The sequence below is a fragment of the Corylus avellana genome, chromosome ca4, assembly GCF_901000735.1.
Source record: "Corylus avellana chromosome ca4, CavTom2PMs-1.0".
Taxonomy (NCBI): Eukaryota; Viridiplantae; Streptophyta; class Magnoliopsida; order Fagales; family Betulaceae; genus Corylus; species Corylus avellana.
In genome coordinates, this window is record NC_081544.1 from 25,215,890 (window position 1) to 25,241,407 (window position 25,518).

The 25,518-nt window shown below is 36.6% G+C and overlaps 4 protein-coding genes across 4 annotated transcripts; 2 read left to right on the top strand and 2 right to left on the bottom strand.

Annotated features, from left to right (window-relative positions):
- Nucleotides 1-3,728: 3,728 nt before the first annotated feature.
- LOC132178745 (WAT1-related protein At5g07050-like) lies at nucleotides 3,729-5,830 on the top strand. Its single transcript, XM_059591270.1, has 7 exons — nucleotides 3,729-3,940; nucleotides 4,027-4,089; nucleotides 4,297-4,413; nucleotides 4,513-4,744; nucleotides 4,876-5,034; nucleotides 5,154-5,305; nucleotides 5,647-5,830. The coding sequence occupies exons 1-7, from the start codon at nucleotides 3,729-3,731 to the stop codon at nucleotides 5,828-5,830; spliced, it is 1,119 nt and encodes a 372-aa protein (XP_059447253.1).
- A 659-nt stretch (nucleotides 5,831-6,489) lies between these two features.
- On the bottom strand, nucleotides 6,490-12,570 carry LOC132179718 (transcription factor bHLH104-like). Its single transcript, XM_059592481.1, has 5 exons — nucleotides 12,124-12,570; nucleotides 11,879-11,950; nucleotides 10,185-10,262; nucleotides 9,480-9,642; nucleotides 6,490-6,954 (listed from the first exon to the last, which is right to left on the bottom strand). The coding sequence occupies exons 1-5, from the start codon at nucleotides 12,219-12,221 to the stop codon at nucleotides 6,703-6,705; spliced, it is 663 nt and encodes a 220-aa protein (XP_059448464.1). The 5' UTR covers nucleotides 12,222-12,570; the 3' UTR covers nucleotides 6,490-6,702.
- A 227-nt stretch (nucleotides 12,571-12,797) lies between these two features.
- LOC132179651 (electron transfer flavoprotein subunit beta, mitochondrial) lies at nucleotides 12,798-18,905 on the bottom strand. Its single transcript, XM_059592408.1, has 5 exons — nucleotides 18,701-18,905; nucleotides 18,301-18,585; nucleotides 17,738-17,818; nucleotides 17,251-17,345; nucleotides 12,798-13,185 (listed from the first exon to the last, which is right to left on the bottom strand). The coding sequence occupies exons 1-5, from the start codon at nucleotides 18,767-18,769 to the stop codon at nucleotides 12,960-12,962; spliced, it is 756 nt and encodes a 251-aa protein (XP_059448391.1). The 5' UTR covers nucleotides 18,770-18,905; the 3' UTR covers nucleotides 12,798-12,959.
- A 5,064-nt stretch (nucleotides 18,906-23,969) lies between these two features.
- LOC132178275 (uncharacterized) lies at nucleotides 23,970-24,761 on the top strand. The gene has a single exon (XM_059590718.1). It carries the CDS (start codon nucleotides 23,970-23,972, stop codon nucleotides 24,759-24,761), a length of 792 nt encoding a protein of 263 aa, XP_059446701.1.
- Nucleotides 24,762-25,518: the final 757 nt, after the last annotated feature.

A 25,518-nucleotide genomic window follows, 5' to 3' on the forward strand; every position in this document is an offset into this window, starting at 1 on the left:
TTGGTGGAATTAAATTAAAAATTGGAAATACATCTTGTTGAGGAAATGGGTCATACTATCTGTTAATCAAATTACTTTTTTTTTTCTTTGTTCTGCTGATGATGCACCCTAACTCATCATTATAGTGGGAATTAGTGAGGTAATGAATGACACCCAGATGCTTGATTATATTTATAAAGGGGGGGCCACTGCCTTTTCATAAAGAAAGGGTTCCTTACTCAGAAAACAAAAACAGAACAAAAGAGCAAAAGAAAAGAAAAGGATCCTTTGTTCGGAAGGAAAAATCAAGGACAGTTTGTGGTTATGAGTGGGCATGGGCAGGGGATTGTGAGAATTATGTCAATCACGTTGACATGGAAGCACCCTCAATGTGGAAGCAGCAAAGTTGGTCTGTTGTTGTTGCTTTTAGGCCCCACGGGCAGGTAGGACGATAGTTAAGAGATCCCATCAAATTGGGGGTTGGGATTTTACTTTACATCTGACCTTGTAAATACTTGGATTAAAAACAGGGAGACATCTGCATTGTAGGATGGTTTTTTGACACAAATTAGTTTAGAAACTATTTAGGCCAAGTGGTACTTTGAATAGCTATTTCATTTGAAAAATGAATAATTATTACTTAGAACAAAGAAGTTATAATGAAATAATTATTCTTATTCATTAATTTGGTTGTAATATTATAATATAACCCTAAATATGTAATTTTATTGTTTGGTATAGTGCAATATGCTGGTGAATGGAATCATATTGTAATCAAATTTTCTAAAACACTCTTATAATATATTAATTTACATTTTATGGAGCTAGACAATATCCAAATGCTTGGATAAAGTAAAGAAAAAAAAAATCTTTTGTACTTAGGTTTTGGTTTAAAGATTGCTCAAGAAAATCAAGTACAAGTCTTGTTTGCAAGGTCACCTGCAGATGTTCGGACGGGTCTCTCAAAAAGAGTTCTGCTACTGTCCTATTTGCACATATTTGGAAGATATGGAGAAACAAAGAGTCTAGGTTGTCCACATATGTTCAGAGAAATTAGATGAGCAGAGTCTCGTGTGTTATGTCATGCGCTGATGTCCGGATAATAAGCAGTTTTAAGGCGTGAAACCCTATGGATGTCTTGACACCTCATTAACATGCCCAGAAGCCGCCACAAAAAACCTAAAACGACTTTAGGTTTCAAGGCTTTCAGAAGACTATAAAAGAACTTTGAAGGCACGATTTTCTTAGTTAAGTATTATTATTTCTTGTTGATATAGAGTATTTACATACACTTAGAGCTTAGGATTGATTTGTGTGCCACGAGATATTGATGGAATGTACTTAGAAGATTAATTCTCTTGAAGTAATTAAATCACAAGGTGTTCTACATCAACAAATCGTTTGAAGTCTACCAGTAGGTTGATAAGCAAATCAATAAGAAATATTGGCCAAAGATGAGTTGAAGCTGTCATGGGCAAGAAGCTAGCAAAGAGCCTGTTTCCACACAAATTGTGTTAGTCGTTACAAAAGATTGTAAGTATACTATGCCTGTGTATTGAATTTCTATTGGTGTTGATTTCCTGAGTTTAACGGCTCCGAAGAGGTTTTACCGTTAATGTGTTTCATTATGTTCAGATTTTACTACGTAGTTGTCAATTGTGAGTGTTGGGGTCTAAAATATGTTACTCAAATTGGTATCAAAACGTCTTACACTCCGTTTGGATTTACCTCTTTACTGTGATCATTGACCCCAACCGTCAATGGTTCCGTTTGATTTCACCATAAACTCTAATGATAGGGGTACCTAAAAGTGGAATATTAACATTGCAAATTTGAATAATTCGAGGTTAACATTGTAAAACTCAGTACATGTTTGTGGGGAGAAGGGGGGAGGGGGTAATCAGAGTTTCCCCTATTGTTTTTTAAATTGATCCCACCAAACCGCAATCCAAAACCAACGAGCTTAATTAAAAAAATAAAAAACCAACGAGTTTACCATACACTCCTCCAAACCCTTCATCATTTTGAAAAATCATTCAACTTTGAAGATCCAATCCAAGAAATCTCTAATCTACATATTCTCATTGAATATGGGATTATCCGCTTTCAACCTATATTCTTCAAAATCCTGATTTTTTTTCCCCTCATTTGGAATGGATCACCTTGTGCCTCCTCATCTTCGTTGTCTACATCAGAATCTTCTTCTTCGTAAGTTGGTTGAAAATGATGATTGCGAATATTAATTAATGCACCTTGTATCACACAGATTTGTTCAATTTTACCGTTAGCAGTACTGAGCCCCAATTCAACGGGCATATCACGAACGGATATCCGCCACAATAAGCTCTTGACTTTCAAGATCTTGCCAGGAAAATCCTCGCTCTAACACTATGTACGTCGTTGATGCCGTAGAAGGTGTAGGAGCAAGAGTTAATCATGTTAACTCAAAAGAATTCTATAGAATTCACAAGAGAAAAACTAAAATCCACTAGGGAATTTTCAAATAAATTTTATTTTAATAACAAACAATTATCTTCCAAAGTATGCCTTTTTCTGGGCTATGATAAGAAACAAATAATTAAATAATGCATATAAAAACACATGATGAAAGGATTAATTAAGATGCTAAGCCATCGTCCAAATCAAATTAAATTTCAACGTGGAAATTTTCTCTTGAATTTTGCTTTTTAAAGATCAGTTTACGAATTCGTGTTGACTAACAAAAATATTTGCGAACATTAATCATTTAATTAGATAGATGGCATATTGAAGTATGAACATTAATAGGCAACCAAAAGAATATTTGATTCCATTATTAAGAATAAAAAAAGTATTATACTTTGCTAAAACAATCAGATGAAAAGAATTCCTATTAAATTCTATGACGCAATATGATTATATATTCTGATGGATATATAGATGCATATAAATGATTCCTCCTGTGAAGAAAGTAGCAAAGGAATCTACTCACAGACAAATTGTCTGATTTCAGATATAGTACAGATTCTGGAATAATAATGCATGTATGTTAAATTCTCTTATGAAATAATTTTATAATTTTGGAGGAATATTGTTGAGAAATTGTCTTTATAAAAGAGGATAAATTAATCCTCGTTATACAATTAAAATAACCTGACAGTAAAAATTTGCCTTTAATTTTTTTTTTTAAAAAAAAGTGCTGATCTAAAGGCCAGATTTCACTGCAAAAGACTATATAAGACTAGCTAGTATTATATAGTAATGCCCATGATAATTCTCCTTTCTCCCCTCTCCAACATTGAATAATATATATATATATATATATATATATATATATGATGCATGCCAAATCAAGAAGCACTTAAATGGTGCTTACCTGAAAAAGAAAAAAGAAAACATTTAGGTCCAATTGTCACAAGAATCTGACATCACTTTGCCAAAATCTGTCACTTTCATGCATATTTATCGTGATATTATTATATGTGATTGTTCAATTAGGATTTAGAACGTTGGATTTTGAGCAAGCAAGCATGAGATCGATAGAATATTAATTCATTCCGTCCACCACAAAAAATCTGAAACTTAAATATTATGTCCGGGAATCGTCAGTATATCGATCAAAGGGAATTTAATGGAGAACATGATACGGACAACATGCCACGAGAATCAACCCACCTCTTTCATCATCTTCTATATTTATATATATATATGTGCTTCTTCAGCTCGTGATAAACAAAGAAGAAGAAGAACCAAGGAGATCGAGCTCGATCATGGCGCTTATTACAAATGGCCGTTCCTTTGGGAGCATTTACAGGAAGTTCAAGCCTCACATCCTGATGGCTGTGGCTCAGCTGGGCTATACTTTTCTATATTTTATCACAGAGGCTTCTTTCAATCATGGAATGAATCCTCATGTCTATATTACTTACCGACATATTGTAGCTGGTGTAGTCATGCTCCCTTTTGCCTATTTTCTTGAGAGGTACGTATACATGATTGTTATTTTCCAGTTTACATGTATAATGCCGCCATAGCTATTGATCGATCATCTTTAATCCTCTCCTGCAGAAAAGTCAGGCCGAAGCTCACATTGGCTCTTCTATTGGAAATTTTTGTCCTTTCTCTACTTGGGTATGTAACAAATTAGAGCATGCATACTATAAAAATTATCATTTATCTTAAGAGCTTAACCTTCTGAGATATGATGATTTAACATGGTATCTCATTTTAATTAAACATTATACATGTTAGGCTTCATTTATGAAGGAAAAGTTGAAGTATTGATTAAGTGGTAATTTATATAAGAAGGTTAACTTGTCTTTGATAAAATGATTGCAGGGTGGGTTTGACTCTGAACATGTACTTTGCAAGCTTGAGATACACCTCCCCAACCTTCGTTGCATCAATGGTGAACACCATAGCTTCCATGACTTTTGTAATAGCAGTTGTACTAAGGTTGGAATGCTTCTTTACCGGTATTCTTTTAAGAGATTTTATCACTATTTCCATTTTCCATCTCGTTATATTTTAAAGCTATGTAATTCATGCATGCAGGATGGAGGTTCTTGATCTCCGAAGTCGTCGTGGGATGGGAAAAGTTTTGGGGACCTTGATTTCCTTGGCTGGTGTAATGACCATGACTCTATACAAGGGACCTCTAATGAGAAATCTATGGCACCCGCTAATCCATGTTCAAGGGAAAACTGCCACCCACGAGAACTGGTTAAAGGGCTCTATTCTAACTGTTGCAAGCTGTATAACATGGTCCATATGGTACATTATGCAGGTTTTTAGCCCAAACCCACAGCTATATATATAGCTTATTGGACTAGTTTCGTGTAGAGTAATGAAAGAACTCTATGACAGACTTTCATAGCTAGACATCTAACGTTGTGGATTATCTTCTGAAAATTGTAGGCATTTACATTAAAAAGATATCCTGCTCAACTGTCACTGACTGCATGGATGAGCTTTATTGGAGGAGCACAATCAGCTGTCTTCACAGTGATCATAGAACATAAACGAGCTGCTTGGACCATAGGATTCAACATTGACTTCTGGTCAACCATATACGGTGTAAGTATATATCAATATATAGTCTATAAATTAGAAAAAATATATATATAGTCTATAGATGTTAAGAGATTCAAATCTAAAATTTTGATTATATTTTGATCATGGATTTGACATGGCAGGGAGTGGTAGTTTCTGGTTTGATTGTCTTCATTCAACTGTGGTGCACGGAAAAAAAAGGACCAGTTTTTGTGACCATGTTTAATCCTCTTTCAACAATATTAGTAGCAATTCTGGCATACTTTGTCCTTGGCGAAAAACTGTACATGGGCAGGTAATTTTTCATCGTTCTATCCATATATATGCCATACATAGTAGAAGCATAAGATGGAAGCACATAAACAAAAGGAAAGGCCGAAAGAAGAACAAGATAGAAGTAGCCATGTGTATATTCTAGGAGAAATGTTATTTGTCCTTTCTCTCATACAATTTTTTTTTAAAAAAAAAAAAATTAGCTATTGAATTTGTAGGATTACATTTTCACCCATATAGGCTCTACAGACTCAACAATTGATTTTTTTTTTTTTTTTTTTTTTTTTTAAAAAAAAAAAGGTTGTTTGAGGAGAAGGACGTTTAGACTTTCTCATATTCTAAACTTGATATTGACTTGTTCAGCATACTAGGGGCAGTAATCGTCATCATTGGCCTATATATGCTGCTGTGGGGTAAAGATGGAGACCAACAAGTTCACAACGATTCGCAAGAGCAAACTTATTCCCCTTACAACGAGCAAAAGGATAACAACAACACGCTCATGATTACTTCAGCTCACAAGGAAGAATCAAAGTGCGAACCTTAAAAGATTCAACCATTACTCTGATAAGCATAGAGATTACGATGTCATCATGATGCAACACCGATTAAAACAAGAGAGAAACAAAAAACCCCAATTGAAGGACACAGAAAGTACTCAAGGGAGGAATTCCAAAAGGATATCGTATAAACCTTTGCTTCACAGACCACTCGTGAGTTTATTCAGCAAACTAAGCAAGCAAATCAGATTAAGGTGACAATTGAATATCTTTATTTAACCTTTACTCAAATCCCAATAAATCACAGAATCTTAAAATTTGTCTACATCCAACTTTTTTCTTTATGATTAAGTCTAAGTTGATCTACATCCACATATATACATGGTTCAAAGATTGTGTGGAGTTATATATCATGCTAAGATATGGGATGCAAGCAAAATGATATTTCCTCCGTTGTACGGACAACACTATCAACTGTGGAAAGAATTTGATTGATTCCATGAGTCAGTTGGGTAAATTGAGCTCCCCTAGAAGAGTAATTGGCCCAGAAAACTCAACCGTATCATCCATTAATTGTAATTAAGCTAGTCTTTGCTGTTATAGGCGCTCCGATTCATAGTTTCAAAGACTTTCTATCATTGGCAAGAAAATAGAATTTGCAAATATACCACTGAAATGTTTCTGGGAGAAAGACAATTGTTTGATATGCACTTGAATCATAGAGACTGTTGACTCAAATGATTGAATTAGAAGATGACGGCCAGCAAACAACACACTTCGCCAATGCTGCACGTATTTGCTAATAGTTGAATTTCAAAATCAGACCTACTGAAAGAGCAGCTATATATACATGTCGGCAAGGCAACAAAAATGCTGAATGACAGAAAATCAAGCATTCAAAAAAAAAAAAAAAAAAGAACTACGCAGCAGGGGGCCTGAGCTCATGATCATGAGATGTATCACGGGCACCTGGAGGCAAGTACTGCCACATTGGGACTAAACCATAGCTAGGAAAAACTGCCATCTTGTTTGGCCCAGCATGATATGCGCCTGGATGCCCTGGCATAAACCCAGCATGACTAGGAATGCCCATAGATTTCACTTGCTGCTCCATCCTTTCCTTATCCGTCTTCAGTGTGAGTTTCTCTTCACGAAGTTCATTCTTCTCTGCCTGTTAAACCGGAAAAGAATTTTAAAACTGGCACTACTAAGCAATTTCATACGAAAGGAAGAGTTTAAACAATTCAACACTTTAAACATACACTCTAACATGCAACAGAAAAAATAGATTCCCACATAATTCGATCAACTTATTATGGAAAAACTATGAACATTGAATTTCAGATCCTCTTAAATTTGCCTCTATCATACAGCTCGTCCAAACGTTCCTTTGCTTCAAAAGGCGTACAGTAATTATGTCAGCATGAATTAGACAATTTTGAACTATCCGTTTTCGATTTCCAATATGTGTGCAATTCCAAAATTATCCTATCCCCATCATTTTCTCGAAGATAAGCCATCAGCAACAGCAGTTATTGAATATATATATACACACACGTGTGTGCATGTGTGTATGTTTGATAGTAGCAATAGGAGTAAGTTTATCATTGGCAACAGCAATACAAACTGACCGAGTTAAGTAACTAATGCAATACAAATGCTGAGATACCAAATTTGATAAAAGAGTTTCTGAACAACTTATTTTAGGGTTTAAGAAGAGCTAGGATTAGGTTTTATGAGGTTAAAGATGGGTAAAAGTTGGGCATAAGGTTTCTAACAGGGCAAGGCATAGGGCAGGGTTTGGATGTCAAACTACCAGGAAACTCTAGTTTTGAACTGCTGTTCTGGATGCTATCAACAGTACCCGAGAACTTTAACATTGAATACTTAGTTAATTTAGAAACTATTTGATGAATTAGTGGTATAGGGTTTTCGAGATTTCGATTTGAGAGACAAGAATCAAAGCAAAAACAGGTCTGATAATTTAAGAAAAATTACTGAAAAATGAAAAAAATAAATAAATAAAAGGAAAAAGAAGAAAATATTCCAAAGCCTCACACATAGAGAGATCCTAAATATCGCACTTAAAGCTTCCTCGGCATCACACAAACATTAAGAGCATAATTGCTGCAAGTCTTAAAACTTCTCTATCCAATTGAAAGCATTACAATTATATTTATAGAAAACTAAACCTAACTCTAATAGCGCTTGAACTCCTAGTAAGACTTTGACTCTGGATTTTGACTACTAAGCCCAAACCAAATCACTAATAAAATCCCAAAAACAAAAATATAAATATAGAACACACAATATAAGATCTAATGGACCAAAAGTACAATCGATGTCCAAAACTATGAATAGATAGAAATACTCTCGACTCCTAAAATTAAATAAAACTAAATTAATATAGAAATGCCTGATCAGCAATTCATTAATAGTTAGTTCACAGTGTACACTGAGGCATATCTCCACAGATGCCTTGGCCCTATTGGGAATTGATGGACACAAAAATCAGATGCTAAAGCCAGTATCTAAGTAGATACAACGCAAAACAAAAGTCAGAACAGCAATATTAGCTATCAAAAGAATATGAACAATAGGGTTTGCTAGACATTTCCCACAATAAAATCATGGCTCTTAGTAAGTGTACACTTACTATAGAAATGCCAGATCAGCAATTCATTAATAGTTAGTTCACAGTGTACACTGAGGCATATCTCCACAGATGCCTTGGCCCTATTGGGAATTGATGGACACAAAAATCAGATGCTAAAGCCAGCATCTAGGTAGATACAACGCAAAACGAAAGTCAGAACAGCAATATTAGCTATCAAAAGAATATGAACAACAGGGTTTGCTAGACATTTCCCACAATAAAATCATGGTTCTTAGTAAGTGGAATCTTTGGAAAGGGAGCTCATATTGGTAAAAGGTAAACGTAGCAAAAGATGAATCATTAACTCAGTCACTAAAGCCCTCAAGTATAAGAGGGACATGATAATCAACAATTAACACAAACAACAAAGGGCACAAATACAACTTGATAATTGATAGGCAATGATATGAGTCACCAATTTAGGATCGGAAAAAAAATACCATTCCACCATTTTTCAGTGAAAAAAAAAATGACATTTTCAACAACGACATAAAATTATAGTATCTATAGTCAACTCTTTTCCTTCAAACCTCGCACTCTCCCTTCTGGTATCCATAGTAGCTAAAGTTAATTCTTCTCTAAAAAGGAACAAAGCATCTTACAGTAAATCCATGTCATCTAAAATCTATAATAGCTTATACTCCCGGAGTATAGTTCAGGTACAGACTTGTGACCATAACGTTTCTTTGATGTAAAGCATATGGCAACTGACAACTTCTTCCCACATTCGATGCATGTATAAAAAAGCACTTAATAATACATTGTAAATATATCCTTGAAAGAATCATTTCTATACATATAATCATCAGCCCAAAAGTACCTGAATAAACTAAGCAATGTCCTCACCAAACAAACATATAAAAGTTAAAAAACATGTGCAACAAACTTAGGAACATGGGATCAGGAAAAAGCACGGCAGTTAACATCAAACAAGAGTTCTCTCAAATCAAGTAAAACGGTATCATGGGCATGTGCAAAGCACAAGCTGTCAAAAGGAATGTTAACCTTTATTAAGAAGTAAAATGCTTTGGACGACTAACCTTTAGACTTTTTACTTCTTCTAGTAGTTTTTCATTTGTTTCTTTAAGCTCTTGAGATTCAGATTTTAGTTGGTTCAGTAATCTGATGGTATCATCAAGTATAGCGTGCTTGTCAATTTTGACAGGTCTCCCGGGATCCAAAGTAGAATTCAAGTCTAGAAACCTGCATGAGTCAAAAAGAAGACCTGCCTTTTATTATAACCTCATTGAGAGAGAGGGGGGGAGAGAGATAGAGAGAACAAAAGAATAAAAGTAAAAAACTAGTCAAATGATCATTATTCTTGGGAAAATAAGCTGCAAAAATCTCATGACTTCTTTTTTGATAAGTAAAATTATTAAATTTGTACAAAAAAATCTTATGACTTCTACAAATTGGCAGAATTTTTATTCAAAGCACTGCAAACATCAAATATCTTTTCAGGTCTATGGAACCAATAGAATTTAGGCAGCTGAGAAGTTCGAGGACTTTAAAACCCTTTAGAATAAAAATTGCACATTCTGATACAGAAGATCATTCAAATGAAAAATGTACTTTGACTATAAATGGAAATTGCTTAAAAGTCGACTAGAAAACCTGGAATTCTTTTATGAATGAACCCCCCCAAAAAAAAGGGAAGGAAAAACAATGTATATATTAAATGCTGAAATTCAAGAGCAAACAAAAACCATGAAAAAACACAGAATCTGATGAAACAAGTTGCATGCCTGTCATTCAATTTCTCCCTTCGCAATCTCTCACGACAAGCTTTAGATATGGGCCTGCTGCATGAATCGGTGCGCCCCCTAAAAGTATTCAATGTAAAAGAATTATCATGGACATGCAAGAGCACAGCAGATCAAGCTATCAAAGCAACATACAGAAATTCAAAAAAAAAAAAAAATCTAAGTAGAAATTGGGGAGGGTGTCAGATACATTGCATGAAACTGAACATTCGGGCATTTAAAAAAATAAAAAATAAAAAACTGAACATTTGGGTGGGAAAAATTACACTTCATAGGCAATTTCCCACTGCCACTCTGTGCCTAGGAAAATTCATCAGAAAATGAATCATAAACCAAGATTAGCAGTGACAAATGCCAAGGGGCGCCAAAATGCAGAAGCTACCGCTAGTGATTCTACTCTATAACATCAGATAGAAGCTCAAGAAGCAATACCAAAACCTAGTTCACTCGCTGAGTTTTTTTGTATCTATGGCTGAATGGTTAAAGCGCCCAACCTATAACCTTAATTAAGGATCAGATCCAAAAGTTAGAAAAGGAACCTAGATTTCAGAAAACAGGGCATGGATTCTATAACATTCAAGAAATTTCAAAGGAGTTTACACTTAGCAAGCTGAAATATGGCCAGGCCAAGCCCTTCATTATTAGTAAGATGGGGAGGAGAGCTAGGCCTAGAGAGAAAAGTATGGCAAACAAATGCTTCCTAGGAAGCAACCTCCCCAAAGAACCTAACTGAGAACCTGGTAAAATGTAGGTCAGGAATGTTGAAGTCATATTTCAATTCTTTCCCTCAAGTCTATAGAGAATAAAATTCCCCGAACATCTACTACTATATGATTTGTTCGTCTAATCATCTTCAAAATGGAATGTACAGGATTTTTAGCACATGCGACCATCAAACCAGAGACAAAAGCAGGCCTGGAAAAAACAGAACATCCCGTAAACCTTTCGTTTGCTGCTTTCAAGCTGCCCCTTTTTGTTGAATGGCTAGTTCAAATGCAACTAAGGGAGAAATGCTGAAGTATATAGCATTTAAGCTGACTTTGATTGACTGCAAAAGGTACCCATGGACCACGAACATAATGTATTCTTTCCACACTTCTGGTCCTTGTCTCCCCTTGACACAGCCTCTTTGATTCTGATTGTGGGGCATTCAATGCACTTGATGTAGACCAGAAAGAAGAGGCTATTGCTTATACTTGATTTGCTTGCTTAGTTCTTCACTTCTAGCACCTCTCATCTTGAATTTTGTTGCATCCTTCTTTTATTTTTTGATAATCTTCCGCTTTCATCCCTAGTAGTTGCTCTCTTCCTTAATTCTATCCTCTTCTAAGCCTCATTTGGCGCTATATACCTTCTTTGGTTCCCCTACCAATTCTACTACTGGATGAACGTAACAAATTGAAAAGTAAACTCCATTAGGTAAAGGAATATAATATAAGAAACTGTGAAGCTCCCTATTATCCACTAAGGTTTAATGACAAGACCGCTCGTTTATAGAATATCATACGACGGTAGGAGACAAACGAACAAGTACACAAAACTTTAATTTGTACAGTATTATGCCTTATAGTTCATCCTATGTATGTGATTCAAAGGCAAACAATACAAATTGAAGCCAGGAAAATAGGAGCTAAAACAATGCAATTTGTGTACGTAAAAACCATATCAAGCAATACCTCTTCCGCGAGCACTCTCTTTCGGCGCCGTCTCTATCTCGCCCAGACGATAAAGCAATTTCAGCGCTACCACTGCAACCATATATAATAAAATAAACTGTAAATTCTTAGGTGAAACAATCTCAGATCTCTTTCTTACCGTCTAAATCCTAAAATGAAACTAAAATTATTCCATTTAGTAATGCAATATGGAATTGATGGAGAAAAAAATAGCCCTAAGGAAGAGAGAAAGGGAATTGGATTACCTTTGATTAGGCAAAAAGAATTCCGGGGAAGGGTTGTCGTCGATGAAGCTGTAATCGAGAAAATCCCAGCAGCTACTGTCCTCTAACGACGGATCCATTTTGTTTGGGAATTGGAATTCGAAATTGATGAGAACTAAATTCTGTTAATGGCGATTTGAAAAGTATTAGGACGGAAATTCTGCGGAGAAAGAGAGAAGGGAATTTGCGGGGATGGAAATAAAAGAACGCCCCAATAAAGTTGCACCACGTGGATGGAATCTATCGGGATAGAGCCTTGATGGTAGTCGCCGCGGCGTCTTTATTTGACAGATTTCATATCCACCGCACGTGGCACAACTGATTGAGTCTAAACTGCTTTAATCAGGCCCACTCGGCCCAGGAACAAGCCCACTCACTCTGCTTAAGAATCCTTGGTGATATGATCTTTTCTTCTCTTTTTAAAGTGGAATTAGATATGATTCTACTAGTCTTGAAAAAGTACTTAAGAATCTTTTACCCATTTTGCTTAAAGAAAAAAGAAAATAAATATAGTGACATTGCTAAAATATCTTCCTAGGGTTCTTTCTGTATAAAACTACCAACTGTTTTTTTTTTTTTTGGATGGAGTAATAAACAAAGAAGAGGATGATGACAAAAAATAAAAGAAAATATGAAATTGATTTATTTAACTTCCATTATATGAAAAATGAAATTTTATTGAACTGGCACTCAGAGTTATTCTATAGTTGCATTTCTGTATATTTTGGTGTAGAAAAATCAGAGCATTTTAAGATTTGGTGAGAAAGAAACAGCCGAGTACATGGGTTTTGAAGCTTGATGAAGAAGCAATCAAAAAATCAAATGACATGAGCTTCATTCTTGAGCTTGTCAAGAAGGTCGTCCACCGAAGAGACTACAACCCCTGCTTTTCTCTTGGGAGGTTCCGTGACTTGAACAACCTCTAAATCGGATTTTATTTCCACGTTTAACTCCTGTGGAGTGAATTTCTTTATGGCCTTCGACTTTGCTTTCATTATGTTGGGGAGTGTTGCATACCTCGGCTGATTCAACCTCAAATCAGTTCTGCATGAGGAGAACAAATAAATTTCTCATTTTACATGTGCATGCACATAAGAAACATCAAAATGGCAGAGAGTAAGAAACCAGCAAAAGAAGTCAATATTTTCCGCATATGACAAAGATAGCACCTTGAACAGTCATCCCAAAATGAATGCACTTGAATGATGATTTCGGCAATCCACACACACTTGATAACTATTATGATAATGATAATCATGAGAACTGCATGATGATGATGATGATGACAGTCATTGGTATGATCATCACTTTCATAATAATAATAATGTGAATAATGCGAATAATGATGAGGCAACTGCAGAGGTCAAGACAAACACGTAAGCCACTTTCCACAAGGCCCGCTACACAGGTTGTTGTATCCCAGAAAGCAGCTATCCAATACAAGCCTATTGTATTTTGGGAAGATCTAGAAAAGTAACGGAATCGGCCTTCAATACACTTAACTATAAAAGATACTTGATCTAGAAGATACTCAGGCAAATACAAGTCTCTACTTGAAATAAAATTCAAGTAGTTACAAGAATATGAGCACCTTAACATATACATTGCTGCTTCTTTCTGCTGTAGTTATTCTTGAATGTATCTCAATAAGGCTACTAAATTTTTTGAGCAGAAGCTATTACAAAGTACACACATATTCTTCACACTTAGATCACCCACAATAGCTTTCCTAATCTATACGGAATTCCCTAAATTTAGATAAACACAAACCCCACCCCCCAACCCACTCCATTGGGTTCCATAGAGATTCCTTAAACCACCACCACCCAATGTTTCGATTGGCACTGTTGCTCACCTGATGTGTTCTTTATTCATAAAAAAAAAAAAAAAAAGAATTTAAAAAAAGGCATTCTCTCTCCCATCTTATTCACAAAAATCTTTTCTCTCTCCCTCTTCCTTTTTCTTTCACAACATTCCTGGCTTGGTTCTCCTCCCCCCACCGACAGTGCCTTCTGGTGAGCCGTTCTCGATGACACAGAATCAGCTCAATCAACGGCAACAATAGAGTGAGTTTTCCACTCTTCCTGCTCATTTTATTTCCTCTGAATTTCGTCATGTTGTAGAATGGAGGCAAATCACTAAAATCTGTAATTGTAAAAAAAAACAGACACCATAGTTTTCTTCCAAGCAATCTACACTGGATTACCTGAATTTATCCTTGGTCAAATAATGTCTTCCCAAAAACTATTTTCCATCACAACGAAGAGAGCATCGAAGAAATAGTTTGGGAAAAAAAAAATTTAATTGCACAGCTTAGGGTGAGCTCTAATATATGTTGGGGAAACTTCAGACCGAAACTCAAATGATTTCGATTCCATGTAGCAAAAACCCAAGTATCCCATGACTCCACTCGTGAACACGGCTCCTTAGATTATATAAAAATATATGATCATTGTTAGTCAATATGTGTATATTTTAGTTAAACATAATTTTTAAGTTATGTTTTTAGTTGTTTTACATTAATATTTTTATGTTGTGAATAAAAGTTGATATATATAGGTTAATATAATTGAATGAAAATAACTTTTTCCGTACGAGCCAAACACCAGAAAAAGTTTTCAGCTGAAATCATTCTGAAAAAATGATTTTGGCTAAAAACATTTTCTAACATAAAACATTTTACGCAGAAACAAACGAGGCCTTAGATTATTTTCCCTCCTTTGGACTAGGATTATAATTAAGCCAACACATAAGCTCTGGATTTTTATACACATATTCTTTCAGCTTTCTCAGGTATTGAAGCAGCTTTGGACTTTGAGGTTTTACAAATTGATTCTAGCTTCACTTTTAGGTTTTGAAGCTAAGCTAAAATTGTACAATGGCCTCTACCTTGATACTAATGACTGGAGATAGTAGCAGGTTGGACCTTGTGTGAATCCATTGCATTCATGGTATTTGAATCAGAGGTTCAACACCCAAATTTTGCAGGACAAACACAACCAAAACTGAGTCGCGCATTAGGTTGCTCAGTTTGTCTTGGATGGGCTTGGATCTAGATCATGTGAACTGAGCTGCTGAAGTTTGACTTGAGTTTGTGTAGCCTATCTAAGCATATTTTATTTCGATTTGGCTGAGCTGGAGCTTGTGACCAAGCTTACTTGTTAGCTTAATTCTACATACCTACATGTGTCTGAACCCAGCATTTCTTACCTATTCCAATGAAAATTTGGAGTTCTACTGAATGTTTGTAGTTACTATGCCCTGAAGTGAGCGGGAATTTTTCTGTTATCAAGCAAGATAGTCTTAAGGTTCTCTAAACAAATTTCAAATTTGAATTTGCTTGCTTGTTGTGGCTATATTATCATCAATTTGGTTTGTTACACAAAGTATTGCTAAATCTTTATCACGTCATATATAATTTTGAAGCTTAATACTTTTTTTCTTTCCTTGTCTCTGTAGTTGCTCATAATTCGCAATTGCACTTTCAGTTCTTAAGCTTCCCTCAATGGTTCTTTAGTAGACAGCAGATTTCCTCTTCTTTTTTTTTTTTTTTTCTTTTTTTTTTTAAATATTTGTAAGTATAGTTGTGTTTCAGAAGATAACTTTGCTGCTAGAAGGTCCATCACTGCCTTATCTGAGGTTTGGAAAGTTAAACTTCGTTGAATGATGGTCTTCATTTCATATCCAATCGTTGATTTGTTCAAAGGATAGATTCAAAAATGAGCAAAGAGCCTTTTACTATGCTCTTATAAGAAGGGGAACAAGGCCACAATGAAACTCCACCCCAAAGCTAGAATGAGATTCCACCACTAAGAGAGGTGGAGACTACTCCGTTGAAGAAGACAATCTACTAGTATTGGCTTTAGATTCAAGGGAATGAACAAAAATCCTTGAGAAGCGTAGGACTAGATATATTTATTCACTTCAAATGGAAATCCTGACTAAATAGTCATCACCATTGGAATGTATTTATTTAAGTGAACTACTCTTATCATTTTTGTATTGTGCAAGGATTCTATTGTGTTTGTTAAGTATTTTTGTATTGTTCATGAATATATACTAATCTAGGGCTCTATTCTAATTTACTCTTGATTGTACATTGGTATTTGCCCATGGGAAGTGGTGCAAACAGTCATTTGCCTTTGAAATTAATTGATGGTATCATACGAAATTGAAAATTTTTTTGTTGATAAGTAATTCTAATTGTGTACGGTATCATACGAAATTGAAAATTAATTGAAGACTAACATAAACAGAAATAATGTTATCATATGAAATTTAAAATTACAAGTTTCTACTTAACCAAAAAAAAAAAAAAAATCAAGTTCCTACGATTGGTCATATATTTGCCATAAATGCTTGACAAGATCCCATTGGAGTTGAGAATGGATTTCTATGTCTCTAATACGATGCATTTTGTATGAAGTCCACAAGTTCAGATGATATTGGGAATAAAGAAACCACAAAGAAAGAATATATAGTACAAATGATATGGGGAATAAAGACAACATAAAGAAAGAATAAACAAAGAGTAAATAAATAATATTTAAATGGTATAAAAAAAGAATAGGGAAGCCATTATGGAAAGCATTTGAATAGGGAAGCAAAAAGTTAATTGGTTCCCTAATTTGGATTGAAATTTAGGGAAACCATTGTGAGTGCCCTTACAAGCAAGGTTTAAAACTTATTCTAAAGGTGAGTTTTAATTGAATACATATATCACAAATGCATTAAAAAAAATAAAACAAAGGTATGTCAAAATTCGAAATACCAAAACAGCTTCAAAATTAAGTTTTGAGATTCAAGAGAAGGATTCAGCAAGGTAAAGAGAAGTATGTAAAGGAATGGCATGTACAAAAGGAAGAACATAGAGAATTACTGACAATAATCACTATAAAACAAACGGCAAGAACAAAATGCACCGAGAAAGGGACTCTTTATGCCACCTAGCATAATCTATATAAGAACAGCTATAAAAAATATATATATATATACACCAAACCTGAGTCATATACTCAAATCAAAGTACAAGTAAAAACACTATTGTGAGGAACAACACCATATTGCAAGTGTTTAAACTCGAAATTTCAGGAGGATCTGTTTACTTACGTGATTACAGCTGGTAAGTCTAAAGACAAGGTCTCAAGACCACCATCCACTTCTCTATCCACTGTTGCTACTTGGTTCTCCTTGTCCAGCACAACCTACTAGATAGCAGCAGTAAATCATAGTAAGAGAAATTTTCCAAAAGAGTAGCAGAAGAAACAGAGAGAACAACAGAAACATCAGGAGAATCCCTTGCATGGAAATTAGCCCATTTTTAATGAAAAACAATAAAATTCAGACAGTAATAATCAGGGGACAACACCGATTCTCTTATATTCATCTAAAGTCTAACCCTTCCATTTGATGCTCAAGCAGACAGCAATACAACAAAAAAAATGTTGTTGTGCCATACAGCTCTGTCACAAAGAGTCCCAACAACAAAATAAGAAGGCATGAATTTGTTTATCCTGGTGGAGTATCAGCTTATACTTTCACTACACTAGATAATGGACCACTCTTCATGAAGAATTTTTAAAGAGTTCGGACTAACCTTTGAAGCAAAGGTCCCCTGTGGCCAACCAAGAAGCCCCGCAACCATTTGCCCTGTTTGATTGCAATCATCATCAATGGCCTTCACAAGAATTTGTAAATGACGAGTTACTCTTCCACATGAATACGGGGCCCCAAAGAAATGAACAAAATTAAGGGAATAATCAGGACCTTCACAGATATAAAACCCAACAAATTCAACAGCATAGTTAAAATGTTCAATACCTATTTCAAAATCCTCCCATTTGATTCAGAAGTGAACATGAAAATTTGATCTTCAGAACCAATCTCAAAATCCACCAATCAAATTGAAATTCCAATACAAAAAAGATTAACAGCCCAAAAATAAAATCCCCCAACAGTAGATTATCCCTAAAAACCAACCTCAACCCGACAATGTTCTATAATAACTTATAAATCCATAACTTCGAGCAAAACCAAAAAAACCCATTTATCTAAAACTCAAATTTAATAACCCGTTCGCCAAAGACAATAAAAGAACCGCATCATAGTTTTAAACAAATCAAAAGCAACCCATTTCTCCAAAACCCAAAATAGACAAACCTGCTTGCCCAGAATGAGAAGCCCGGGCTTCTCAACCTCTACAAGCGCCTTCAAAAGCTTGGCAACAGAGAGCGGGTACAGAGCCCCAGTGGCCTCCACATGAATCCCCCGATCAGCACCCATAGCGAGCCCAGTTCTGAGAGTGTCCACGCACTGCGCTGTGCCCATACTGACCGCCACGACCTCCGAGGCCAGGCCCGACTCCTTGATCCGCAGAGCCTCCTCGAGCGCTATCTCGCAGAAGGGGTTCATCGACATCTTCACATTCTGGGTTTCCACGCCCGTCTGAGAAATGAAACGAATTATTCTCAAAATATCACAAGTGTATGAATCACAAGGAAAAACAAAAACAAAAAAATAGTGAAAGTTAGAAAAGCATGTGTTTGTGTGTATTGCTTACTTTGTCGGGTTTGACTCTGATTTTGACGGCGTAGTCGACGACTCGCTTTATGGCCACCATTATCTTCATCTTTGGTAGGGTTTCTGGTTCTGTTTGAGAAGGCTGGAGAGACTTTGAAGGTGAAGGTTGGTACCTTTGCCACTGCCAGAGCTCGAAGGAGGACTGCCTAGTTTTAATTTTATTTTCTTTTATTTTTTTGTATTATCTTTTTAATTTAATCTTTTTAAGTGTCCACGTGAAGTCGTGAACGATCCAAACACGGAAACTGTGTCACGCATCACTAAGCTCAAAGTACATGATTCTTATCTACGCCCAGATTCTTATCTGTTCACAGCATTATTCGTGACACAATGTTGTGTTTTTTTTTTTTTTTTTTTTTTTTTTTCAAATGACAAAGAGTTACAATAAAATAAAAAATAAAAAATAAAAACACAGAGGAGGAGATCAGCTCTAAAAAAAAAATTCAAACATAATTACAATACAGAAAATATAACAATAAATAAGTAAGAAATGGGTTGCAAAATACAATTTTTAAAGTTAGCCAAGAAGTAAACTCGCTTAAAATAAGTAACAACCACTAAAAGGAAGTTATTAAAGGATAAACACTGTTGTATTTCGATATGGAGCCACGGAAGACGAGGAATGAACTTTGACTGCAAAAATAAATGTAACGAGATTAAACCACATAAGAATTGCAAAACTATAATCCATAAAACACGGCAACAAAAACCAAGAGGAAACGGAGCAGAGGCTGATAGTGGAGGCCGGAAGTGGTGGCACGGTTAAGTCTATAGTGGAGGAGGGGAACAAAGAGAAGGGGGAGGAATCTAGAGAAAGGGAATAGCTTCTCTCTAAAATTAAGAGAGAAGCCATGTGACACTGACACGTTGTTTGCTTTTTTGGATTACGTATCATGTTGATTGCTTGTTTTAATTGTGATCTACAATAATTAGCTGTCCAAGTTGTTGAGTATTATTAAGGTTACATGATTAAGATTGTACTAAATTGATGTTAGATATTAGAATCATAATATACCACCACGCTTCTAAATTCGATATCTCTTGTAGCACACTCTATCTTATAACATACCACCACGCTTCTAAATTCGATATCTCTTGTAGCACACTCTATCTTATAGGCCAACCATTCTATGACTCTACCAAACCCAAAACATGAAGCTTGACTCTTATACCAAAGGATACAAATGTCAAGTGCAATTCCTCATTTAAAATCAACTTGAAAGGAAAAAATGTAAAAATTAATTAATTAATTAAAAAAAAAAAAAAAAAACCTCCTATACATATGATTACAATTGCACTTAACTGATATGGGATAGAATCATAACAGTGGGCAAGAAATTAAGACGATGAGAAAATACAAATGGGAGGCTCAAGTCAAAGTTGACCCCCTTTTTCATTTTTATTGGAACAAAAATTTCTTACAATTTGGGTTGTAGGAAGATTGGTTCAACTCGGTCTCTAAAAATGTCTTGTGCCACATAGCATGTAATTAAGAAGCCAATATTCTTTAAATAGCAGTGAGAAAGAGACACTTGACACTTTTAGAAGCCGCGTTGAAAGAATTTCAACAACCCAATTTGTAAAAAAAAAAGAAAAAAAATTATATGTTTTTTATTTTTCCTTTCAAGTCTAGCTCCCTACAAAAAGAGTTGTTCATCTTAAGTTAGTAAGATCATAAATTTTATTTTAAACCTTTTTGTGTATTGAGTCCTCTTAAAAAGAATTATGACATACAATTTAGAAATGAAAGGTTTGAGAGATTAAAGGATGTCAGCTCATGCAGTGCTTGAGGTTGAATTTAATTACAATGAGAAAGAATTATAGAGGGTTTTTAAGATGAAAAGTTATTGAATTGGGTGAATTAGATTTGCTACTAAAACTTTTCTTCTCTCTACGTTTCTCTCTAAAAACCTAGAGGTGAAGCATCTTTTCTCTACCTTACGGTGAGAGAGAGCAGGCGCAGCTACGTAGACACTTGAGAGTGCACGGGAGACATGAATATGGGAGATACGGCGGAGGAACTGAATGAGTTATGAGGAAACTTCACCCTAAGGGAGGAGGAAAGTGTAGATTTTGATGTTGGAGCAAATGAAACTGCCGATTTGGTGGCGAGGGGAAAATCGTGTATTGTGGGGAAACTTTTGCTGGACAGGAACGTAAGTAAAGAGATCGTGAAGGCTTATATGATTAGGGCTTGGCATCTACCGGGGAGGGTCAACTTCAAAGTATTGGGATCTAATTTGTTTCTCATTGACTTTGAGCATTCCTGGGAGATGGACAGGATTATGGAGGGCCAGCCCTGGACTTTTGATGGGTTTCTGTTTTCACTGGTGGACTATGACGGTCTATCATCTCCATTCGAACTGGATTTTGATAAGGCAGCTTTCTGGGTGAGGATGTTCAAACTTCCCCTTGCATGCATAGGGAGGGAATTTGGACACAGACTTGGATCTATTGTGGGATTGGTTGAGGATGTGGATGTGGCAGAAGATGGTGTGGGATGGGGAGAGTTTTTAAGGGTTCAGATTGTTCTGGATCTCTCAAAACCACTATTTAGGGGATGAACGCTGAAGTTGAAGAATAAGTCGATTTGGGTGCCATTTCAATATGAAAAAATTCCCAAGTATTTTTTTCATTGTGGTGTAATTAGGTAGGGCAGGAGTGGTTGCAGTAATCCAGGAGATAAGAGACACTGCGGTGAAGCCCAACCAACCGAGTATGGGCCGTGGTTGCGTGTGTCGTTTCCAAAACGAAGGTTTAGTGGGAGAGATAGTTATGGCCAGACTAGACAGCGGGAGTATTCAAGTGTAACCTCGAGTCACACTTCATGGCGGGGGAAGGGAATTAATGATGATGGTGTAGCTGGAAAAATGGATGATAGTAGCCCGGTAAACTCCATCATTCCAGCAGTGGAGAAAGAGGAGAATTCTAATTCACACGATAGCTGGAGTACGCCAAGACTGGAAATGCCAATAATGGAAACAAATGACCATAAACAGATGGAGGAAATCTCAGATTCTTTCCAAGTGAATCACGGTCAAGCGGGGCTAAGAAAGGAAATGAGGGCATTAAGGGAGCCTACTAAGGAAGAAAATAGTGGGAGTAAAGATACTAGAAAATCTCCTAGTATTTATATTGGTCAATGGGATGCTATAAAGGAAAAAATGGTTTGGGATCTAATGAGCAAAGAAAAAGACTCTTCTATCTTGGGAGGTTCGGGTTCGAGTGCCAAGTTGTTTAGTATGGGACATGTCGAAGAACTGGAGGGCTCCTCAAAGTCACGTAAAAAAAATAAACCAGTAGCCTTGATAAGTCACAAAGCTTCGGGTTCAGTGGCTAGGGGGAATGAGACGTGCACAATTTTTGGTGGGAAGAGGAGGATATGGTCTGAGGCAGGTAACGGTGGAATTGACGTGAAGGGCTTGCAACAGGACATGGGGTCTGAGCAGAAAACTAGTGGACATAAAAGGCTCAAGCCAGGAGTGGTAGATCAGAATCAATTGTGCAATGATATGGCGGTGGCTGCAGAGCAGCGCCGCCAAACATAATGAGTCTCTTGAGCTGGAACTACCGAGGGCTTGGGAACCCTCGGGCAATTAGGGACCTTTATCGGATGGTGAAGGATAAGAAACCCAACTTGGTTTTCCTCATGGAAACCAAGATGATGAATGCAAAGACGAGATTCTTATAAACAAAACTCGGGTATGATCATATGTTTGTGGTAGACTGTGTGGGTCGTAGTGGTGGTTTGATTTTGCTTTGGAAAGACGAAGTTCGAGTGGAAATAAAAAATTTCAGCAGATGACATATCAATGCCGAGGTACTTCATGGCCGAGAAAGGGTGGTATGGAAGTTTACCGTGTTCTACGGACACCCGGATGTGACAAAATGAAAAGAAGCATGGGAATTGTTGCAAGTCCTTTCTCAGTTTCATCCTAGGTCTTGGCTTTGCATTGGGGATTTTAACGAAATTATGTACTCATCTGAAAAACGGGGCACAGTGAATAGAGCAAGATGGCAAATGGAAGCGTTTCAAAAAACATTAAAGGATTGCTCTCTTTGTGATCTGGGTTTTAAAGGTCCTCGGTTCGCATGGACTAATGGTAGGGATGGCAGAAACTTCATCCAAGAACGGCTGGACAGGGCAATAGCTAATCCGGAGTGGTGTCATTTTTTCAAGAAAGTGGATGTAGAGGTGCTAGCTAGATGGTCTTTGTCTCTTATGCTACTGAAAACGAGTGCAAGTGGAGAACCTAGAGGAACTTTCAAGCTAAGACCAGCTGGTATAAGGTGGAGGGGTTCAATGAAGTTGTGAAGCAAGCCTGGCAGAAAAAACAAAATGGGGAAAACCCACCCATGGTCTGCTGTAAATGGGAATTTAAGAAGTTGCACTATAAAAGTCAAGCAATGGGTTCGAAAGCAAATTCAACCCAATGAATTGCTTATTAAGGAAAAAAACTAGTGAGATGGAAAGACTTCAAACCGAGGCTGATGCTTCGACAAGACAGAAGGAAAATATTCTTAGAAAGGAATTGAATGGGTTGATTGAGCAGTAAGATATAAAATGGAGGCAACGGTCTAAACAAAATTGGCTGAAGAATGGAGATAGGAATACCAAGTATTTCCATGCATGTTCCACTCAACGTAGGAGCAGGAATTTGATTGCATAGATCCGGGACGGAGAGAAGCGTATTTGCACATCCCAGGTTGAGGTTGAGAAAGCCTTCCTTGATTATTATCAAGTCCTATTTAATACGGCCAGCCCACATGGCATACCAGATTGTGTTAAAAACATTGAAGGGAAGATTCCATTTGAGCTTTGTACCCAACTGTTAGTTGCTTTCACGATTGAGGAAGTGCACAGTGCTTTGTTTCAAATGTCCCCTGAAAAAGCCCCGGGTCTGGAGGGTTTTTCGGCTGGCTTCTATCAACAGCATTGGGATACGGTTGGCAATGAGGTTTGCAATGCAGTTTTATTTTTTAAAAATTTCGAAATTATGGATGCCAGTATTAACGTTACTCATATAGCTCTTATTCCAAAAAAAATAAACCCCATTTGTGTTGCTGATTATAGACCTATTAGTCTTTGCAATGTAGTTTATAAGTTAATTTCAAAGGTGTTAGCAAACCGTATGACGCGAGTGCTCCTTAATATTATTTCTTCCACCCAAAGTGCATTTTTACCTGGCTGACTGATTACGGACAACATACTTATGGCCTACGAAACGTTGTATACCATGCATACTAGAATGTGGAGCAAGACTGGGTTTATGGGAATTAAGCTAGACATGAGTAAGGCTTACGACAAGGTGGAATTGGTGTTTTTGGAAGCTGTGATGAAAAAAATGGAGTTTCCTGATAAATGGATAAGACTAATTATGGAGTGTGTAAGTATAGTCTCATATTCCATCTTGATAAATGGTAAACCTGTGGGGAACATTCAACCATCAAGGGGTCTTCATCAGGGCGACCTGCTATCCCCTTATCTTTTCTTGATTTATGCAAAGGTCCTCAGTTCTTTACTCACTCAGGCGAAGAAGAAGGGGGTTATCACTAGTGTACCTTCTTCTAAGAATGGTCCTTGGCTAAGCCATCTTTTCTTTGCAGATGATAGCTTGTTATGCTGTAAGGAAAGCCTGGTCAAGTGGAGACGTATTACTAAGATTTTGGAAAAATATGAAGCGGCTTCTGGTCAATCTTTGAATAAAAATAAGACGTCTATTTTTTTTAGCCGGAATACCAGTTTGGAGAGGAGGAATGAAATTATCCAGTTGTCAGGACTCCAAGCAGCACATAGCTTTGATAAATATTTGGGACTTCCAACTCTTGTGGGGAAATCTAGATACCAGTCCTTTAAGACTATCAAGGACAAGGTGTGGAGCTGCCTAAATAATTGGAAGCTTAATTTTTTATCCCAGGCTGGCAAGGAGGTTCTCCTTAAGGCGGTGGTACAGGCGATTCTCACGTATTGTATGAGCGTGTTTCAGCTTCCAGTTGTGCTATGTAGAGAGATAAATAGGATGATGAAGCGATTCTGGTGACGCCATAAAGAGAATACTTCAAAAATCCATTGGATGAGTTGGGAAAGAATGGGCGTTGCTAAGTCAAGTGGAGGGTTGGGCTTTCGGGATTTGGTTATGTTTAATAAGGCGTTGTTGGCTAAGCAGTTGTGGAGACTTCTTACAAAACCAGAATCTTTGGCTGCCCAAGTTCTTAAGGCTAAGTATTTTCAAAATGGTTCTATACTGGAAGCGACAATGGGTTCTAGGCCCTCTTATGCATGGAGAAGCCTTATGGCATCTCAAGAATTACTAAAGAATGGGTTGTTATGGAGGGTAGGGGATGGGCAGGATATCAAGATATGGGGCTCTCATTGGCTTCCAACTCCAACTTCCTTCTCTGTTCAGTCGCCTAACAACGGGTTTGATGTAGAGGCTCGGGTTAAAGACTTAATTGACCAAAATACTAAGTAGTGGAATAGTAATTTAATCTTAGCCATTTTTCTTGAAGAAAAGGCAAAGGTGATACTCAATATACCATTGAGCCCTCTCCAACCCAAGGATAGGTTAATTTGAAGATGCACCACAATAGGGGATTTCACTGTCCGAAGTGCATACCATATGGGGATGGAGACGGCTGCTTCTCTACGTAGTGGTGGATCGAACACGAGAAGAGGTACAAGCGTATGGAAAGTATGCTGGATGCTACATGTACCAAAGGTAGTTCAAATGTTTCTGTGGAGAGCTCTTAATAACCTACTTCCAACCAAGTCCAACTTATTTAAGAGCGGTGTGATTA

Coding starts and splice junctions, on each gene's coding strand:
- LOC132178745 (XM_059591270.1), top strand. CDS start 3,729: ATGGCGCTTATTACAAATGGCCGTTCCTTTGGGAGCATTTACAGGAAG. Junction 3,941..4,026: donor TTTGCCTATTTTCTTGAGAG/GTACGTATACAT, acceptor CCTCTCCTGCAG/AAAAGTCAGGCCGAAGCTCA. Junction 4,414..4,512: donor GTAATAGCAGTTGTACTAAG/GTTGGAATGCTT, acceptor TCATGCATGCAG/GATGGAGGTTCTTGATCTCC.
- LOC132179718 (XM_059592481.1), bottom strand. CDS start 12,221: ATGGATCCGTCGTTAGAGGACAGTAGCTGCTGGGATTTTCTCGATTAC. Junction 9,643..10,184: donor AGGGAGAAATTGAATGACAG/GCATGCAACTTG, acceptor TGACTCATGCAG/GTTTCTAGACTTGAATTCTA. Junction 6,955..9,479: donor AAGAAGTAAAAAGTCTAAAG/GTTAGTCGTCCA, acceptor CCGGTTTAACAG/GCAGAGAAGAATGAACTTCG.
- LOC132179651 (XM_059592408.1), bottom strand. CDS start 18,769: ATGAAGATAATGGTGGCCATAAAGCGAGTCGTCGACTACGCCGTCAAA. Junction 18,586..18,700: donor TCAGAGTCAAACCCGACAAA/GTAAGCAATACA, acceptor TTCATTTCTCAG/ACGGGCGTGGAAACCCAGAA. Junction 13,186..17,250: donor GACTTACCAGCTGTAATCAC/GTAAGTAAACAG, acceptor CTCCTCATGCAG/AACTGATTTGAGGTTGAATC.
- LOC132178275 (XM_059590718.1), top strand. CDS start 23,970: ATGTGGAGCAAGACTGGGTTTATGGGAATTAAGCTAGACATGAGTAAG.